At 39.7% G+C, this 21,321-nt stretch overlaps 1 protein-coding gene across 1 annotated transcript; it reads right to left on the reverse strand.

Annotated features, from left to right (window-relative positions):
• Nucleotides 1–387: 387 nt before the first annotated feature.
• LOC139728772 (sodium- and chloride-dependent neutral and basic amino acid transporter B(0+)-like) lies at nt 388–19,681 on the reverse strand. Its single transcript, XM_071639712.1, has 13 exons — nt 19,664–19,681; nt 18,620–18,761; nt 15,246–15,377; nt 14,474–14,819; nt 13,323–13,455; nt 8,213–8,347; nt 6,920–7,023; nt 5,263–5,387; nt 4,309–4,421; nt 3,743–3,871; nt 1,972–2,187; nt 1,380–1,544; nt 388–597 (listed from the first exon to the last, which is right to left on the reverse strand). The coding sequence occupies exons 1-13, from the start codon at nt 19,679–19,681 to the stop codon at nt 388–390; spliced, it is 1,968 nt and encodes a 655-aa protein (XP_071495813.1).
• Between the last annotated feature and the right edge of the window lie 1,640 nt (nt 19,682–21,321).

A 21,321-nucleotide genomic window follows, 5' to 3' on the forward strand; every position in this document is an offset into this window, starting at 1 on the left:
GACAGCGAAGGAAATAAAAACTTCCGACCTGTAAACTTTCTATGATGTCGGTTTTTTTCTCTTCTCTTAGCTTACAATTCACATCCCAGCAGCAGGAATGAAAAGAGACTTAGGGTTATACATCCATAATGGTTGCTTTATGGAATTTCTACATGTGCTAAAAAAACAAAAAAAAAACAAACAAAAACAAAAACAAAAAACAAAAAACAAAAAACAAACACGCATCGCAAATATTGCCTTATATACCCTTGCAAATGCTTACTTGCAACTTTAAAGAAATATGTCGTGCTTTTTCACGAAGGCCAATCTAATGATGTAGGCACCATGCATGGGCACATTCGAAAGAGTATCTCACTTGAAAGACTCCAAAACTTTTCACACCTGAACTTAACTTTCATCATTCACTCGTGCAGCAGCATTCAGCGGGTGGAGCTCGGTCCCGAGCGGGTCCTTAGAATACGGTAGCGGGGCCTTCTCGGGATGGAAGCTGCCCCCCATAGTGGTTCCATTTTGAACGTGCACCCAGTAGGCTTCGATACGATCCTCGAGGTTAGCGGGTCCCCAGTCGTCCACCGGTCGGGTGAGGACGCGGAGGCGCTGATGCATGATAGAAATCAATACTTCAGATTGCATTCGACATACTTTGAAAGCACGATAATTTTGACATCGCGAAAACATCGTTCTCGATTGGTCTGGTTAAAGGCACGTTCTTCATTTTATATTCTAAAAGCAGTGGCGGGCTTTCAACAAGAAAAAAAAAAAAACTTCATTATTGTTACCGATTCATTTTCTTGAGTTAGATTACCTCATGGTTCATTATGCCTAGTTAATTCCAATTTGATACATAAAAAACCGCAATGTTTTCTGTTCTTCCATTCACGTTAAATTCTCTAAGAAATATGCGCGAAAATCTGTACAAATTCGTTATGGAGTCATAAAAGATAAATCAATATCTTAATTCACTTATAATTTTAAAAGAAAATCCAGAGCTTTAATAATGAAGCTATATAGTGACTACTTCAACGAGGGACTATCAAGCCATTGTTGAACTTCTTTTTTTTTTTTGGTAATACACGAATTGTGCTTCCGTCTGAGCCATCGGGGCAATAGTGAGGCAATGACATCATAACCTTATCTGGTTTGAGTACGATACTTTCCTGAAAACATCTAACCATTCTGCGCTAGGGAATTTGGACAGTGTTTACAACGCTATGCACTCAGAGCAAATTCATAACTAAGTTAACTTTCTCATTCTCAATCCGATCTAACGAAACTTACAGTAAATATAATCACGGATAACTTCATTATGGAGTTGAGTTCTCTTTTCTTGCTAGTCTCAGCAGTCTCTATCATGATACATTGCTAATGAATATACCCACCTGCCGAAATGTTCCCCGTGTCCGCACTAAGTCGTAAATCCAAACGGCTGGGATGAAGATCATTGTTCCCACAATGAAGAGCCAGCCAATCACGTGACACCAGGCAGGAAATGGTCCGTTGTACTCCGGCTTCGACCAGTTGGTGATGTTGTAAACGAGGATGATCTGTATGATCGAATGGATTAATAACAGGACGGGATTGGCTGTAGCAACAATTCTCATTACACTGTGTAGGGAGACTGTGACTATACTACCCCGATCTCAATCATCTTTGCTCTTGATGTTTGAAGTCTTTAATGTGAAAAGTCGGGAATTTGAAGATGTGCACACTGACGTATTAAGGAATTAAGAAAAGGAAGGGGAAAATCTTCAAAATAATCAATGCTCAACAAGATGAGGAACATGTTTTTTCTAATTCCGTTTTATTTCATATTTCAAACGCAATATTTGGTCGGTATCGCCAGTGGCGTGATAGGTCACAACGAACTCGCAAAATAAACTTCTGGAAAGGATTTGCGTAAAACAAACACATGAGCAAAACGTCCGTGTTATCAAAAGCTGGCAGCATTTCTCTTTTGTAACTTGACTTTACCAGCAAAATGGCAGGAGTGAAGAAAAGCCACGAGAGCTGCCAGTACATGAAGGACCAATGATCAACAAGCTTGCTGCCGAGCATGGCCCGTATGTCGTTCTTGAGGCGTCGTATGCCGTAAACCCAACCGAAGGAAAGCGGGAGGGCCAGTCCACTGATGATGGAAATCCAGCCCGAGGCGTAGCTGTCGATCAGTGCTACCCAGTAGGGTCCGGCCTTGGGTCGATAGTAGCATGGTGAAAATAAGTATGTGAGAATACGACATCATCCAATACAAGATCATGCAATATACTGCAATTCCGTACATGAAAACATAATGCGAAACGACAAAGTACATCGTAAGAAAAAAATAAGAATTTATTATGGTCTTCCGTACCCAGGGTAGCCTCTTCAGTATCGCCACTCTCTATACCAGACGGCCCTGTGATCAGTATTACCGCTGGTGTTGCTAAGTATACCCACTTAAATATCTGGATCGAGAGGGACAGTGATTGTTGGCAAAGACATCTTGTCCAAGCACGTTTACACAAGCATTGCACTGGCTGGAATCGAACTAGGGTCCTCTGATTGGAAGTCGAGAGTCTTATCCACTATGCCACAGTGACCCCACCATGCAATGCCATGATTAGACTATAATACTGAATTAAAAAAAAATGCAAGGCTATTGGTATTGTTATGATTTCCTGCAATTCCGCACTACTACCAACTGAACATCGTTGGGTATACAATATGTAAAATTTGACTTTTGTGACTGCTTCGGCGCGTTCACTTGTAAACAGTAGTGCACATACAGAAACACTTTGAAAACAAAGCGAGGTGTCATAGTCTACTTGGATGCCCAATTACAAATAAAAACTCCAGGTTGAAGCCCTTTCATGATTTTCTTGTCAATAGGAGAGAAGGTACATTGCCAGCAATGTCCCTCTCCACTCTAGTGTTTCGATGGGTTTCCTTAAATCTAGTGGTAACCGATTTGAGGTTGGAATTTCGCACGTGTGCTCCAACAGCCTCGTTGATATCAAAAGCATGCTAAACAAAATCTTATTTGGAGGAAGGTCGCGAGGCCATAAGAGAAAATATGATATTTCATTCGTCAACATTCTTGACCAAGTGCTTAAATACATGTAGTACATTTCCAAACAGGTCTTTACTGATAGGAGAAACGACGAAATCACGCAAACTCACCACACATCAAAGTGGAAACGAAAGGGTGTCGAACGAATTAATACGAAGTTCAATTCAGAACAAACCCCACAGGCCGTAAATTATACACCGCTCAACGTTGCTCAATGTGTAAAACGCTACTGTCTCCCAAAATTGTATTCCTAGTAGGACTACATGTACTCTCATTAAAGTAGTGATATGCAGTTATGACATCATTGTGACCGAAATGCATTGTATAACAGAGAACACATTATTTCAGGTTTGTTTTGGTTTGTTTATTTTTCCTTTTTTTTTATTTCGACTTAACTTAAGTCTTTCAATTTCAAAGTGATTGGCTCGTTTTGTGCATCCAATCCATTAATTTGTATTTTACCGGTGTGACTTCAAGGTTCAGCAAACATTGAGTCAGTGCAGCACTCCATCTTAATGCAAGTTGTGAACGTTGCTCTTCGAGACGATACCAAGGTGGCAGGATTTGTTTTACCAATTGAAGCGATTAATGTACATTACTTTATCTTTGATTGGCGTGACTCTGTTGGTCATGGGCCAAGTAGGTTTGTTGTAATACGCTGGTCAAATTCAAATATAGAAGGTGATGCTTGCTCACATTTGTCATGTAGCTGAAGCTGGTCAGAAAGCAGACGATACAGGAAACCGCTACAACAATCACGCGCCATTTTCGCAGTTTGGGAAAGTGGTCCAGGAACACTGTGATCACGGCCTCCAGGCAGACAAACTGTAGTGAATGGCGAACGAAGCATAAAAAATAATGAAAATGTTATTTTTGTCCATCAGATCTGAAAAGACGAGACATAGCCTGTGCTACTCTAAGGACACTATTCTAGTTGTTTTTTGAGTATGATGAGGAATTACCGGTCATTCACAGCTTTGAATTATCTATTTCATTTTTGTTTTCTATGAAAAGAAGGTTGACAGCGATCTCCGCAAATGAATTAAAAACCCAAGGTCTTGTAACAAAACATTTTTTGTTACTTTTGGAGTTAAGAAACGTCTTGTTGCGGAAAAATTTCACAAAATTCGGAAAAAGGCAAGAATAATTAGTTATAAAAAGGGCTTACTATATCTATTTGTAACTTGTGAATAAAATGAAACGATCATTATAATCATCATATACAGGATGGTCTATCCTGATTATTTCTAAAATTATCTTACCTGACTATCCAAAGCAAGAAGAAACAGCATAAAGAAGAAAAGCGCCGACCAGGCAGGAGCTCCGGGGAACTCCGCTAGTGCAGCGGGGCAAACCACAAACACAAGTCCGAAGCCTGAAACACAGAAAATGGGAAAACAAGGGATGATCAAACGACACGAAGTTGCCAACTTTCACACACTGCGCATTTATGATACAACCAGGTGACCAAGTACAAGTACAGACAACGCTCTTATAACGCTCTTATGACTTTTTTCAACAAATGTATAATTGTTAAAATATGCTCTAACGACACAAAAACTATTTTGGAAAAATATAGGGATCCAGCTTTAGGGAGACAAATGGTCATAATCACCAAATTCGAGGAGACATACGACCTTAAAAGGACCATCTACGTCTCCTTAATAGTTCAACAATATTATCTAATTGCAAGCTTTGCTGCTGATATTGTTTAGTCAACACTTCACACACGCTGTCTCTCTAGAGCTAGATCCAGAGTTATAAATACAGTATGTAAACATATGCCTTTTTTTCATGATCCACGTCGTACAAGGTGCGCTTTTCAATAGTTCACTCTTTTTCCATCGCTAAATTTATCTCTTTGTTACCATTGCATATTGTACATTTTTTCGCGTTATACATATATCTGCACATATATTTTACATTACACTCTGTGATATGTATTTAATGAAATTGTTTAACGATTTAGATTGACAATTTATAATTTGCATTATGCATTATCTTTTGATTAATGAGAATTAAACACAATTGAAATAAAACAACAACAACGAGGAAAAACAAACATGTTTCCAACAACTTGAATCTTGAAGTGCAGATAGAGTGAATCAGTGGAGGTTATGATTTGGAGGGAAACTGAACATTCTTATTTACTTCATGAAGCAGTCTTCCGCTCATTACCAGTCCTACATCACTATCCCCGCTTCAACTACCCCTACCTCCTCTGACGACGTCTTTGATTGGGGTCCCACTTTGTTTGGACATGTACCCGAGAATGGCAAAGACTGCAAAGCCACCGTAGAAGCTGGTGAGACTGTTGCCGACTGCAACGAGCATTGAATCGCTGGAAGAATGGAGGATGAAGAGGCAAGGTTGGAAAAGGACGAGATTGAAGAAGAAAAGGAAGAAGGTGGGACGGGATACACCGAAAGAAAAAAACATAATAGAAGGACAGAACATGTAGGCAATGGTAGGTGCGACAGTGGTCATTTCGAGAAGTGAAATTTCTTAAAGGAACGAAACAAAATTCACGCATATTGGGTTTGCAGTCCTGGCTGACCCATACATACTTATTTCAAATGTATCTCATAAACACACACCATTACAATGTATGACAGCCACTGGTTCATTCCCATACGTAAGAGAAACAATATACAGTATTTCCCATTCATACAGGCAAGTTAAATTTCATACCGTAAATCGTTATCTAATTTATCTACTAATCATATCCAAATATACAATTTGCATTCATGACTCGGACAAAGCTCAAATGATTTCGCACGAGGTGAAATTTTGTTAGGAGTTAAAACTTTTTTTTTATCACCATGTGTAATCATGAAATATCATGCATATAGACAGTGTGTTGCGCGCGCGCGTCCAAACACACAGACACACACCAAACATACATGGGCACAAAAATAATGTGAATTTGCAATGCACTCCTTCAAAGGAAGAGTTCTATTGCCAAATTGTCTAAGACAACGTTTACAGTGCGGGGCTGGGCCGAGCCGCGGCCGAGCCCAGTCTCCATTGCGAGGCCGGGCCCCGCAATTTTGTCCGTTTACACTGCCGGGCTGGGCTCGGTCGCGCTTTTGATTCAAACCTTTCAATATTTTGTCGTAGTGGCGCTCTGCTTGTAAACAAACGCAATTTGGTACTGTCTGGTTTTCAGACCCTTTGCCAAATGAATTCCGTGGCGACGAAGTCACCGTTCGGGCAAAGGCCTTTGCCGAAGGAAAAAAAGTCCTTTGCAGGACAAAACCACCCTAAACTACACTAGTTTTCGACACTGAGGGAGTTAATATCCTGAACAGCGAAATAGTACAGCAGAGGGTTTGGAAGCCAGACTAAAATTGGCCGCGCATTTGGCCCAGTTTGCGTTTACACTGAGAAAAGGCCGGGCTCGGCCGCGGCCGAGACCACCTCCAGAGCGTGGCCAAATGCGAGGCCAATTTTGGCCTCGCATTTGGTCTTTTGCGCGTTTACACTGAAATGAAAGTGGCCGCGGCCGAGCCGCGGCCGAGCCTCGCACTGTAAACGGGGTCTAAGCACCATTTCAAACATTTCTAAGTTAGTCCATCATCAGAGTAAAACTAAACCTTTCCAGTAATACCTCACTTGTAACGTAACGAAGAATATTCTAGAAGTTATGATAAAGAATGTCCTGTATTTTGTTATCATAATTATTCTTTGTTTTTAGCAGCTTTAATTATAAAAACTCAACTTAACAAAATAGATTAAGCTCGTTTTGGGATAACACTCTTCAAATGTTAATTTGTATGCACTCCTTCAAATGTTATGTATTCAATCAGTTAGTGAAACATACAAGTTAGATCACATATTACTGAATGACTGTTTAAAGCGGCATTTACTAACTTGATAAAAGTATTGTGGAAATTGTTGAAGGAACTCAGAGTGAGTAAGCTACCACCGCCAGCCCCGGCCGAAAAGAAAACCTGTTGCGCAGCATCTTTCCACGGCTATAGAAAGTTGGATGAGAAGGAGTGAGATGAATGATGTTCTTTCATCGCATGGAAAATGATGAAACAATTGTGGCAAGGCAATATTATATGAGGGAAACGCATGATGAGGTCACACTTGTTCTTCCGATAATCAAAAACATCGAATGACAAAAAAAAAAAAAAAAAAAAATCGGTTATGTAGTACACATTTGGAGAAAATTCTAACAGTATTTGAAACGTACCACGGACAAACATATTGGTTATAAATTACGCAGAGTCGAATCAGACATACTTCCTCTGAAATGTTTCGTTTTTAAATGATATTGCCATGAATTCTTTCAGTGTATCTATACCTGCAGCTAAAACTCTTGTAAAATAGACCATGAAATACATTTAAATTCTATGCAAGCATTGCTTAGAAGAGCTTACCACAAAACTTGCCGGAAACTTCCCCTATCTATCAACTATAACGTTCTTTTTTTTTCTGCTCAAGGAACTTAACGGGGCGGGGGAAAGCAGATTTGTAACGCGTCGTTTCTATATAAGGCTACATACTGAAAAAGAAATTCGGATCAATCAATTGTAATGTACATTACAGAAATGGTCCATTTGGTTCACGAGATGAGGTCTCGCCAGTTCATTTCATTATAATCCCATGTTCTATGCCACCACTCGATTTTTTTTTTTTTTTTTTTTTTTTTTTAACATTTGGCATACTGGTTCTGCCACACGGATAGGCCAGTCAATGGATCCATGTTTTACAGCTACACTATTTTCGTTGGGGGCGCTGTGGCATAGTGGATAAGACTCCCGACTCCTAATCGGACGACCCGAGTTCGATTCCCGCCCAGTGCTTATGTCCTTGGACAAGATGTTTTTACCCACTATGTCCCTCTTGACCCTGGTGTATAAATGGGTACCTGGCATCGCTGGGGTAATAATAATGGCAGGGCCCTCTGGTAAAGCAGTGGCAACACTGAAGAGGCTACCCCGAATAAATAAGACGTTATTATTATTATTATTACTATTATTATTATTATTATTATTATTATTATTATTATTATATTTTTTATTATTATTATTGTTATTATTATAATTACTATTATGTATTCAAAGATGCCAATTACATGATTATGTAAACATGTGCTGTAAACATGCATACTTTTTATCTTCTCTTTCATTTGCTCTTTATCGTCTCCTTGCTTACCAGTGGGGATGCGATCTTTGTCCAGTTGGGCTTAAGGTAGAAAATAATGCCTTCGTAATAACCATCCAGAGTTACAGCTCGAATGAGGAGCGCTGTCAGCATCACGTAAGGAAAGAGAGCGGTGAAATACACAACCTATAAAAAGAATACAGACCATCACATCCATCATGTCACAAAGTAACCAGTTGTACAGCGGATGTGTACTGTATCACGGAAAAACATTTAATAAGCAGGGGCGGATCCAGGCATTCTGTAAAAAAAAAAAAAAGGGGGGGGGGTTGACTAATATTGCTGATGCCACTTCCGGGTTTCATTAAATGTATTTCTTTTTATTTCTTTTGTTTTTAACGAAAAATAAAGGGGGCGTGCGCCGGTTGCGCCCCCTCTGGATCCGCCACTGATAAGTGGATTGCACAAGCCTCACAAAAAAGAAATACTTAAAAAATGCGCTCACTTGACAGAAAGAGCTAGGCAGTGGTGTTATCCACATTGTTATCCCTGGAGTCTCCTTTTAACAGAGCCTTTTAAACAAGAGCTACCGCGACAACGTCCAGGTAACATCAGGGTAACTTTTTCCCCCACCCTACCTGTTTAAACGGTCCCAGCATATCGTCGCACGTTGTCACGGTACAGTTTGCCAGATTCTATCTGAGCCAGTTAGGGTATACAATGTAACTACACAGACACTAGCCTTGCAACTTTCTATGAGAACGCGGCTGTGGTAACATTCATTTCATATCCTCAACCTGCATGCGTACTATTACATTACCCTTCGTGGAAACCTACTTTGTACACTGGTAAGGTTTTCGGTGAGTGTCTGTACCCATGGCTCGACACTAACTTTTTTGTTTGGTGGCCCGATGGGGCCACCAAAATCCTAAATTTCAAATATTTGGTGGCCCGAGAGAAAAATTTGGTGTCCCGAAAAGAAAACAATAAAAAACATTAAAAGTCCTTTGTTTTAATGAATCAAATATTTAAGTTTTATGATAGTAAGAATTAGAAGTTGGACATATCTACTCATAAATAAAATTCAACAAAATTGCAACACTCACTCTCAGGCACTCATTCAGTCCTTTTCATCCATCCTTTAAACAAATTTAACTGCTTATTTCCGGCGCAAAAAGTTACGAATTTATTGACATAATTTTCAAAGAATTTTGGTGGCCCGAGGCGGGCCACCAAATTTGCCCTTTTTTGAAATTTGGTGGCCCGACTTTCATTTTTGGTGGCCCCGGGCCACCGGGCCACCGTTAGTGTCGAGCCCTGCTGTACCCCTCGCTCTTTCCGGCGATTTTATGGGAATTTTAGAAGAAATTTGTTTTCTGGACGTTGTCGCGACACTGTCGCAGTGTCGCTGTATAATGTCCAGACCTGGTCGAAACTAGTGACTGGCATGACATACTGTATGGAGTGGATGACGATTCATGTTCATGTCACATGATTGGCTTGTCCTGTCAAGTGATCGCTCAAATCTATCAGTGTCTATTGGGACAGAATGTTGGGACAGAATGTTAGTGGGGGCGATGTGGCATAGTGGATAAGACTCTCGACTCCCGATCGGAGGACCCGAGTTCGAATCCTGCCCAGTGCTTACGTCCTTGGACAAAATGCTTTTACCCACCATGTCCCTCTCGACCTAGGTGTATAAATGGGTACCTGGCAATGCTAGGTTAATAATAATGGCAGGGCCCTCTGGTAGAGCAGTGGTAACACTGAAGAGGCTACCCTAGGTAAATAATACCCTATTATTATTGTATTATCGTAATGTTAGTGTTCACGTAAATCTATCTAGACATTCGGGCCCAAATTCATGAAGGTGTTACAATTGAAACCATTGTTTAAACTATGGACAATTTATATGGAGCGCCAAGTGTCGCATGGCCTATTTCGTTACGAAATCAGTCATTTCGTCGATGAATCAGTCATTTCGTTGAAGAAATGATTATTTCGTCGACGAAATGTTGTCATTTCGTTACGAAATGACTGATGTCGTAACGAAATAGGCCTTGCGACACTTGGAGCTCTATACAAATTGTTCACGGTATACACCATGGTTTCAATTGTACCACCTTCGTGAATTCGGGCCAATGGGTTTCTTATGCGTAAGACCCACTCTTCCGCTAGATTTAGACATGCGAAGCTCAAATTAGAAAAAACAAGGAAAAGTAGAAATTACGCGGTGCGTAACATATGTCCCCGCCGGAAGTAGCATTTTGTAACAAAATGTGCAATATAGATAAAAAATCAAGGTCAAAGGTCAAAGAAGTCAAAGGTCAAAATTCTGTGTAGAAGTTTTGAAGCCCTCACCTAGTGCCATCACATAAAGCAAATGGAATCGAAATTGGGTTAGAAATGGCGAAGGAGTAGCATTTTGTAGCCAATGTACAATATAGGTCAAAAATCAAGGTCAAAGGTCAAAGAAGACAAAGGTCAAAATTCTGTGTAGAAGTTTTGAAGCCCTCACCTAGTGCTATCACATAAAGCAAACGGAATCGAAATCGGGTTAGAAATGGCGAAGGAGTAGCATTCTGTAGCAAAATGCACAATATAGGTCAAAAATCAAGGTCAAAGGTCAAAGAAGTCAAAGGTCAAAATTCTGTGTAGAAGTTTTGAAGCCCTCAACTAGTGCCATCATATAAAGCAAACGGAATCGAAATCGGGTTAAAAATGGCGAAGGAGTAGCATTTCGTAGCAAAATGTACAATATAGGTCAAAAATCAAGGTCAAAGGTCAAAGAAGTCAAAGGTCAAAATTCTGTGTAGAAGTTTTGAAGCCCTCACCTAGTGCCATCACATAAAGCAAATGGAATCGAAATTGGGTTAGAAATGGCGAAGGAGTAGCATTTTGTAGCCAATGTACAATATAGGTCAAAAATCAAGGTCAAAGGTCAAAGAAGACAAAGGTCAAAATTCTGTGTAGAAGTTTTGAAGCCCTCACCTAGTGCTATCACATAAAGCAAACGGAATCGAAATCGGGTTAGAAATGGCGAAGGAGTAGCATTCTGTAGCAAAATGCACAATATAGGTCAAAAATCAAGGTCAAAGGTCAAAGAAGTCAAAGGTCAAAATTCTGTGTAGAAGTTTTGAAGCCCTCAACTAGTGCCATCATATAAAGCAAACGGAATCGAAATCGGGTTAAAAATGGCGAAGGAGTAGCATTTCGTAGCAAAATGTACAATATAGGTCAAAAATCAAGGTCAAAGGTCAAAGAAGTCAAAGGTCAAAATTCTGTGTAGAAGTTTTGAAGCCCTCACCTAGTGCCATCACATAAAGCAAACGGAATCGAAATCGGGTTAGAAATGGCGAAGGAGTAGCATTTTGTAGCAAAATGTACAATATAGGTCAAAAAATCAAGGTCAAAGGTCAAAGAAGTCAAAGGTCAAAATTCTGTGTAGAAGTTTTGAAGCCCTCACCTAGTGCCATCACATAAAGCAAACGGAATCGAAATCGGGTTAGAAATGGCGAAGGAGTAGCATTTTGTAGCAAAATGTACAATATAGGTCAAAGGTCAAGGTCAAAGGTCACGACTGAAATTCTGTGTAGAAGTTTCAAAGCTCCCATGTAGTGCTATCATATAAAGCAAACAGAATCAAAATTGGCTCATAAATGACAGAGAAGTAGCAAATTGAAGATTTTGATCACACACGGACGCACACACGGACACACGGACGGACGGACACACGGACGGACGGACACACGGACGGACGGACACACGGACACACACACGTACGGAGCCCGTTTCATAGTCCCCTGCTCGAACTCGTTCGGCGGGGACAAAAAATGAAATGGAAATAGTGACTATGTCACCAAGGCTGACCTTATTTTTCAGGCTTTTTTCTTTTTTTTTCTTATTTTTTTGCACAGAAGCCGAGCTTGACCTATTCAATTCCGAAATCTTGGCGCACTATGTAAAATGATTGTTTTACTAAGAATTGAATGTATGAGTGTGTGCGTGTGTGAGTGAGTTTTGAATACTTCAGCATTCATATTTCAATGCATATCTGAAGCATTCATAATTCTACAACATCTAACAATAACATCTACAACACAAGTCTCATAAAGTTTGCTGCATAAAAACAAAACAAAACAAAACAAAACATTAATGGACCTATCTAAAGAGGAAGGAAACCAGGAAAGCTGCGATGCATTCGTATAATTATATAAAATTTACTACTTATAGTCAATAAGTAAGAGCAAGGATACTTCCAGAATTATATCCCATCTCCCCAACATCCACTCAGGTCTGCATGGGAGGTATGAACGCCATGTACACCTCCCCTACCTCAACATTCACAAGTACTTCCAACGAACTCATGACCCCCACCCTTAACACACACACACACACACACACACACACACACACACACGCACACACGTACACACACACACACACACACGTACACACACAGGAACTTATATACACATAGACACCCTGCATGCGTCCTATTCCTGTTATCTGTCTGTACATAATGCAAAAGGAATCATTTTCCTCAAAATAGCAATTCATCGATTTATTCCCATTACTTTTGTTAATCCACCTATGTCATTCCTCCTTTTTTTAATAGCTTCCTAATTTTGTCAATTGCTTTATTTCCAACTAATATGGATCCATCTCCAGCTATTCATTTACGTTGGCTTTCTTGCATTCTTTATCTCTGTAATCTCTCATCATATTCATCACTTTTATACGGTTGCAGGGTGTTTGTTTCCTAAAATTGAAAATGATGTGCATTTTACTAAAGACATAAGACAAAATATCACCTATATACAGTACAGTTTTGTCGGATACTCGCATAAAGATGGATCGCAGTCATCATAGCCAACTTATTGATTGTGGTACCTCCTCCCATACACCCTGCCAACATATTATACATCTAACATTACATCCACAACACAAGTCTCATAAAGTTTGCTGCCATAAAAAATAAAACATTAATGGTCCTACCTAAAGAGGATAGGAAGCTGCGACGCATATTATTGCTTTTTTCCCCTTCACATAAAGAGCCTGATGAAATTTTAGCCAAAGTCATGTAGAAAATAAGATGCTTCTCGAAATGACAGCGTGTCATTTTTTTTGCGAGAATGTTTCAATGTTAGCATTAGCTCACTTTGCCAGAAGTCTTGATACCCTTGGCGATGATGACGAACATGATAACCCACACGAAGAGGTTGCTAAGGGTAACCTGCCAGACCACACCTCCAACGTCAGATATGCTGGAAGACTCATTTAGAAACTGGTTCCTGGCATGAGACAAGCATAGGAAGGAAGCGAATGAGGGAAAAAATAAAATAATGAGCACCGTCTATATACTTTATAGTAAAGACGATTAACTTTTTTTTTGGGGGGGGGGGGTAATTTCATATCACGCAGTACATGAATAGCTCCATGTATAAATGTGTGGACCTTATTGTGGTCCTTGAGCAGAGAAGCTAATACTCTAAATCTCTTAAACGAATTACACTGAACAGTGTTGATGACATAGGACCCTCACATATTTCAGAAATGTAGCAGTGTATTCCATTACAATATCGCTTGCTTAACAGGTTCACCTTTGCATAATATATATGCACGCCTTCTTCTTTTGCTATGCTTCCTCGAGCCCCGACCCTTGCATTCTTTTGGTGAGGCTGCTATGTCATCATCCTTGTTCATTGCAATCTGTTAAACCAATCAATTTTTAAAACATTCTTATTCCTCATCCCGATCACTATAGATTCTGAAAGTTTGTAGGCCTACTCAGTATAACTAATAGATAGTTGTTCAAATGTAAACGTCTGAAAATCATCCGGAAGTCTCCTTTATGATCACCAAAGGATTCTTAGATTCTGGTTTTACAAGATGTACTCGAAGCAAACCGGAATCCTTTTCTAAAGTTCAATAATTCGTGTACTGGGTTTACAGCTCCAACACTTTAGCAAGGCATTTTGTTGCCGGTGTGTCTTTGTGGTCTTTCCATTTTTCCCCTCTGTGTAAGAATTTCGGGTCACTAATAACCTTGGAGCACCGTATCCATGTCTAAGGCCATGAATTCTTAATGTTTTCTTACCTTTTCTGCTTCCACCCCAATCTTTTTTTTTTTTTTTGGGGGGGGGGGGGGGAGGGCCCTCTTTCTCTTGAAGCTCTCTTGAAGCTTTTTGCTCGAAGAGAATGTTGCCAGAGTCTGTTGTACATAATTATCGCATGGTGATTATATCCAACTATACTTTATTCTTTGTGAACGGAAGTAGACTCTAATACTGAAATACTATTAATACTTACGTCCAGTATTCCTCACTTGGTAGTCGTCTCTTCATCTTTAGGGGGTCTGTATAGTTGCCGAGATCAACAAAGGTCTCATTATGCACAATAACGTTGTACTCTCCGAGCTCATCTTCTGTGAGCATCGTCAGGTTTGCGCAGCTGCCATTGGCAATAATGATGCCTCCATCTCCCAGACAAGCCCCCAAATGTTCGCTGCAGTACGGTGTATTCCACGAGTGGTCACATCCCACCCACGGCAGGTTGCGCGTGAAGGAGGCGAAACAGTAGTAGATAGAATAAGCGATGATGATGTTGTAGTAGCCGAGGGTTACCGAGTACGACAAGAACTGGCAGTAGGACAGACCTGTGTGTGTGTTTGTATTTTGATATTGTGATTTCTGTCTTATCAGAGAGAACGGGACATGATTTATATACAGCATTCCATTGCAAGGAGAAGGAATTATGATTGAATTGCCTCTTCATTGCTTCAAAGCACTGTAGACGATTGCCACTTTGAGGAGTGACAAAGACTATGAAAGCAAAAGTACAATAGATTACGCAGGCATTCGTTTCTTTTTCCGGACTTCGAGTACCTTTCTGTGCTCACCCTTTGCAACACCCTTTAAAAGGGCAAGAGAAAAGTTTCTATCGATGACATGTATTGCTACAGTCCTGGTTTTAAAGATTTTTAAAGCTTACCGTACATGTTGCGGTACGGTTGCCATACTATACACGCTGTGAAAAATCACCATACCATTAATGATGTAATTGATGTGGTTTTCAGGTTTACCTCTCATGATGGGCAAAGCTCTCCAGACAGTCACCATGTTGCTGCTGCTGTACTGACCGAGGGCAAACTCCAGGACAATGAGGGGGATGCAGGCGAACATCAAAAGGGTGCAGTAGGGAATAAGGAAGGCGCCTTTGTGGAAATAAAGTTAACATTCAAAAAAATTATAATACTTTGATAAAATGAAACAATGGACGGATCGTGAGGGGATGACATTATTCACATTTCTAATTCCACGACACCAATGTCGCCGATATAACACTTGTATAATAAAGATTACGTCAACCCTTATATTCCCTAAATGTCGAAATAGCGAAACAGGTTAAACTCGAGTCTTAAAAGGTGCCGCCCGTTTGAGCAGATGAATCATATCAAACATTGGAGTGAACCTTTTCTGTTTGCATTGAGCTTGACAAAGAAACTGAGTATTTATTACTTTCTGGACATATTCATGATATAGGCATGCAGTGCTAAAGATTGCTCTGCTTACAACCTATACAAAAATATAAGTCATGATCCCTCAAATCAGTGTGTATCATGGATATGGATTTGGATCCTTGAGAGCAGGAGGTGGATTCCTGTCGTGGAAGCCTCACTCGAGCCCTCCTTTTGGATCCGGGATATTTTTTTTTGTTGGATATATATAAAAGGAGCACTTTGCTACTTTTGGTCAAGGCGGTTCAAAAGATGGGGTCACGATAGTTTTCTTTCCTTTGATCATATTTGCGCTCAAAAACAACATTTAAAGTATGTGTCAAACTGGAGCTGCCCCACTGATGCAGACGATGGATTCCTGTGCCACTGCATAATGACTAGCCACTATTTGAGGAAGTCTTTTTTTTAACTTGCTTTTCGCTGCCCCTTGAGAATAGATGAGCGGTACATAGTCCTACTGGTACAGACACCGTAATGTGCGAATAAAACAATTGCGCGAAGGCTAATGAAACTCAAAATTACTCGACTTTAAATGTCTCAACATTGATGTGACACATTACTGAAAGAGTAATGCTTGAAGAGTACCCCATATCCTTTTAAAGGGAACGCAAACCCAAAGAGCAACGTGGATTGAATGAAAGGAGCAATATTAGTAGAACACATCAGCGAAAGTTCTAAGAAAATCGGACAATCGATACAAAGGTTATGAATCTTTAAAGTTTTGGTTTCTGTTGCTATGCTTTATTGCTAGGTGATATTCCATTTAATTTGACAGAATAAAAAGCAAAATAAAGCCGACATTTTGTTAACCTTCGAACTAAATCTTCAGAATATTCAGAAATAAATACAATAAAATACAATGAAATACGGTAGCATTGAATTATAATCATCAACGCACAAAATGCCCCTGCGAAATGCTGTCTGTGCATCCATAGAAAACTGAAAAAAAAATACAGCCAGTTGGAGCTCCTTCTCTTGAACCCCTTTAGTTTGGGTTATATTGAGGTCAATTCTTTTGAGGACTGCGAAGGCTAATCTAAATAAATCATATCGTGTCAGAGACTCCAACCCAAAGTACCTCATGATCTGGAGATTCTCCCGCCTGAAACCTCTAGCAAACGGGAGACTCAAAGTTGATGTGTGCGAAGCGCGAAATTCCCAGGGTTCTAGACGCTCTCTGGTGCTATCTAAGGCTTATTTTTTCAACATACGATAGAAATATGTATATAAGAAATCCTTTCCAACGGGAGACAAAGAGCCAGGGCGGGAGAAATTAAATCTCAAACGGGAGAACGGGAGATTTTGCAAAAATGGGTTTTCGGCGGGAGATCTCCCGTCGAAAACGGGAGAGTTGGAGTCTCTGTCGTGTTCCTGACTATTGTGACGACAAGGTATAACACAAATAGTACGAATGGTATCATCAATATCGTAACTTTTTTTCATAGCCCGTTATGAGGTAGCAATTTAATCGGGGTGCTTGTTATTGTCAATGAAGAATAATAAAATATTATTGAGGGAGAGAGGCCCGCGTGTTATTCAGCGATAAAAGAAAAAGGATCTTTATAGAAAGAGGAGAGTAGAGGAAAGAAGCCACACAGGGAGAATGAAAGAAGAAAAATAATGATACACGAAAGGTAGTGTTGAAGGAAGGCAAATAAGGACAAACAAAGGACAGTTTTTAGCTGAGGTTGAGGTTACACTATAATGGAAATGGGACAATAGGAGACAGGGACAGTTGTGAGAAAGACTAAAAATCAGGTATACATAGTTCAGAGGACGGTAGGAGGGAAAAAAGATAAACCAGAAAGAAAGGAGGGAAAAGGGGGAAAGTCGAAAAATCCTGAAGTTGAGCAAGAGCAGTGAAAAAAAAAAGTTAAATTTCAAACGATGTATTACGAAACTTGGCAAGGGGGGGGGGGGGAGAGTGAGGGAGAGAAGGTGGGGGCAAATAAAGAAAAATCGGGTAAAGAAAGAATAATGGAGTGAATCCGAGGACTCCTGTGGGAAAGAGCTGTGAGAGAATAGAACTTGCAGCCAACTGCTGCCCTTCGGCTGACACTATTTACCTTCCCTATACTGTAGTCCCCACGTCGCTTAATTCCCTACTACATTCTGCTCTTTCTGGGCCTTCTTTCGCCAAATATATTTTATCTCAAAGACTAAATGTAGCGCGCGCGCACACACACACACACACACACACACACACAGAGAAAAAAAAAAACCCTGTTGTATACTGCTTATCCGTTAGTAGAGAGCCAATAGAGTAAAAGCCAGTTGAGGCAGTGGAGTATATCAAGGACTATACATGTAGATGGTGTTCAGGCAAACCTCTATTCCCATTTACATCACTGTGCAAACTTTCAAACAACACACAAATAACCACGGAGCTGTTATCTATCTTCTTAATCCCCGCGTTCTAAAGCATTAGGATGGATGTCAAATATTCTAGATAGTATTGCTCGACTCCGGTTTAGCCTCAAGACGAATTTTGGAGACGAAAAATGCATCAATTCATGAAATTACAAGTTGCATTTTAACGCAAGATTTAAGGGAAATAATGTTAGTTGTTAAGAAAGAATTATTTAGAAGAATTAATGGTTATTCATTTAGGAAAGAATGTAAAATCATTCACATGCACATCTGTAGTCCTTTATAATTCCACATTTCTCAATGATGAGCACATATGTGCAGGCTAGTTCTCAACCTTTTAACCTGGCATATCTGATTTTTCAAATACAATGTTGCACTAGATCGTGCTTTTCTTATTTTTGCTGTTAAAAGTGCAAAGCGGAGACGTTGAGGAGTCTCGAGTCAAGACAAGGTCACCAAATACTAGATAGTCTGCAGCCCAATGAGATACACCCTCTTTAGTTATGTTAGAAGGCAGTAGTACTTTCTCCATGTATAATACCTCCCAGGTACAATTGATTGCAATATACCTCCACCGTTCTTGTAACATAGGAATGGGAACCTCCAAATGTTTGATAGTCCCACGGCATATCCAAGGCAAGAAACGGCAAAGTCGAAGCGCCCTCTCCACGTCTGCCGCTCCACCACTTCCTCCGTGTCATTCTCCCGCGGCTTTAACGATAAACGATAAAATGGAATGAAAATTACTAACCAACTGAGACTTTTAAGAATGAAGGTAATATACAAACACAGCGTCGTTATTTGGCAATTCCTGGCATATGTAGGCATTCAAGAGTTGAACACCCGAGACAGAAGTCATCCAGTACATTGTACAAGGAAGAAAGGACATTTTTTTTCTTAGCACTAAAATCATCCATTATTCGGTTACAAGCATACTGTCATAATTATGACGAAACTGTACATGCAGCTTATGATCCTCCCTCCTTTTTTTTTCTCAGTATAATGTGGTGTAATACATCTTAATGCAAATGCGGACATTGTAAGTGAAAAAAAAGAAGAGCTTGAAGAATATTCATGTCACCCATCAGAAAACGAAAATAACAGGGGGCCTAATGCACAGCAATTTCAGAAAAAGAAGAAGATTAATTGTGAAAAGTGTTCAAACAATTAGTGTGAATTGATGTGGTTTATACATTACATGTGACAGGTAAGGGAACGTTGTTACAGAGGGATGGAGAGTGCATACATCGGAATATCATGATGTAGTGAAAGCCAGTTCGGAATTATTTACGTGCACATTTCAAAACATGAACCTACTACACATGGACTATGAACGCAGGTCTTCCGTTGATCCTATCATCGCCACCGCCACCTGTGCATCTTAAAGAGTACATTCAGGTGTCTGGACTATAACGATTGTGTACTCATGTATCGTCACTAACAAAAGAATCGTTTCCCTCATTTCAGTCTTCATTTCAGACGGAAATGTCTTTGAATAAATACAGATGACGAGGAGCAGCAAAAACCTGACAAATTTTGTGTCAAAAGATGGGGAATTGCCGATTCCCACATTTTCACACACGGATAAGACCTTCTCTAATGGCAAGATATACCTGTTCTAGCTCTACCATTACTGTCCCTTTTTGGTCTGGGATAAGCTGCGGAAAGTGAAATCAAGATTACAAATGACAATCATGCTGCCAAAATGTTCGCTTTCTTTTAAAAACTGCCTGCCTTTCCCAAGCGAAATTGTTTGAGGCATAATTTGCTAACATACACCACAGCTTCACATTCATTTTAGTTGATGTTTGTGAGTTATTTCCTTTTGCGCATATAGTTTTAGATTTCTCAAATCTCCGTCTTGTTCTTTTCCCGGCTTGCTGGCGGTGACGTCAGATGGGATCAAAGCAGGAGGCATGTTAAAATATCTTCATGGCGCTGATGAGATATACAGGTGCATGAAGATTTGATTAACGATACGATGAATGTCCTTGTACAGTATATTAGGTCCATGTTCAAGGCAACTTTGTGCACAAACTTGCTCGACATAACAATTTATGGAATTCACGTCCAGACCAGGAATGATCTTGCGTAGACCACCAGGTGACAGAATGTTCTGTTAAATATGGAAACTTGCATAAACATTATTTCATTTGTTGCTTAAAATGCATTCAAATTTTGTTCATTATTATTCAATTAGTATAGGATTAAATGCATACTTTATTATCATCAGGTTGATGTGCTGATTACAAGAATTACACGATTATATTAATTACATAACAAAATGCTTGTCTGAATGAATTACTAATATGACCGTTATGGCAAATTAACTGTATCTGCATGATTTCAATCATGCGCAAATTGGCGCTACAAACTGGCTTATTGAATTGCTGAGGTCAGTGATCGCCAAAACAGCAGGCGACTAATGAAAAGGATACTATAAATTTAGATGGAGTCGCAACTCGCCATAATCCATGCAAACATAATAATTGGGTTCTAGAGCGTTGCAGAGGGGTGTTTTACCATTCCTCCTCGCTTTGAAGTCATGCTCTGCGCCGACCTACAGATGTACTTCCAAGACAACATTAATGGTATAGAATCGGAAAAAGCTTCACATTTTATTAAAGTGCAACCAACAATTCAACTAAAATCTTGAATGAAATTCTACAATTTCCTTTAAAATGTTTAAGAAATAATGCAAAGACATTGATTTCTAAAGTCAAATACTTCTCCATAATGCGCGCATTTGCGCATGTTACATTTTTTATCTTTCAATAAAAATAACTGTATGAATTAGATCTCCACCATAGCTTGAAACCGCGTACTTGCATGATTTTTGCTGTTAAAAGCTTTTTTTTTTTTTTTTTTTAAGGGGCACTCCAGACGATTTTCATAATTTCACATTATGTAGTACATAAATCTTCAGCTCCTTGTATAGATTTATGGAAATTATTGTGGTCCTTGAACAGAGAAACCTATACATTGAAAAACCTAAAACAAATTACACTAAACTATGATGATGACGTAGAGGCTCACATATTTCAGAAATGTAGCACGGTATTTCCATTAAAATAGCGCTTGCTTAGCAAGGTCAATTGCGTAACCTATCCATGACTTTTTCTTTTGTTGTGCTTCCTCGAGCCCCGACTCATGCATTCTTTTAGTGAGGCTGCTATGTCATCATCTTTGTTCATTGTAATTTGTTATCAGTTTTTAAAACATTCTTATTCCTCATCCCGATCATTTTAGATACTGTAACTCTGTACTTAGT

The sequence above is a fragment of the Diadema antillarum genome, unplaced genomic scaffold, assembly GCF_040938485.1.
Source record: "Diadema antillarum isolate AM-2024a unplaced genomic scaffold, OU_Dant_1.0 seq00000197_RagTag, whole genome shotgun sequence".
In the NCBI taxonomy this organism is placed as follows: Eukaryota; Metazoa; Echinodermata; class Echinoidea; order Diadematoida; family Diadematidae; genus Diadema; species Diadema antillarum.

What these genes read in the sequence shown, in the direction of transcription:
- LOC139728772 (XM_071639712.1), bottom strand. An exon ending in ATGTTACAAGAACGGTGGAG is followed by an intron (nt 15,378 to 18,619) that starts GTATATTGCAAT and finishes ATTTCCACAAAG; the next exon opens with GCGCCTTCCTTATTCCCTAC. An exon ending in GCTTCAGCTACATGACAAAT is followed by an intron (nt 2,188 to 3,742) that starts GTGAGCAAGCAT and finishes TATCGACCCAAG; the next exon opens with GCCGGACCCTACTGGGTAGC.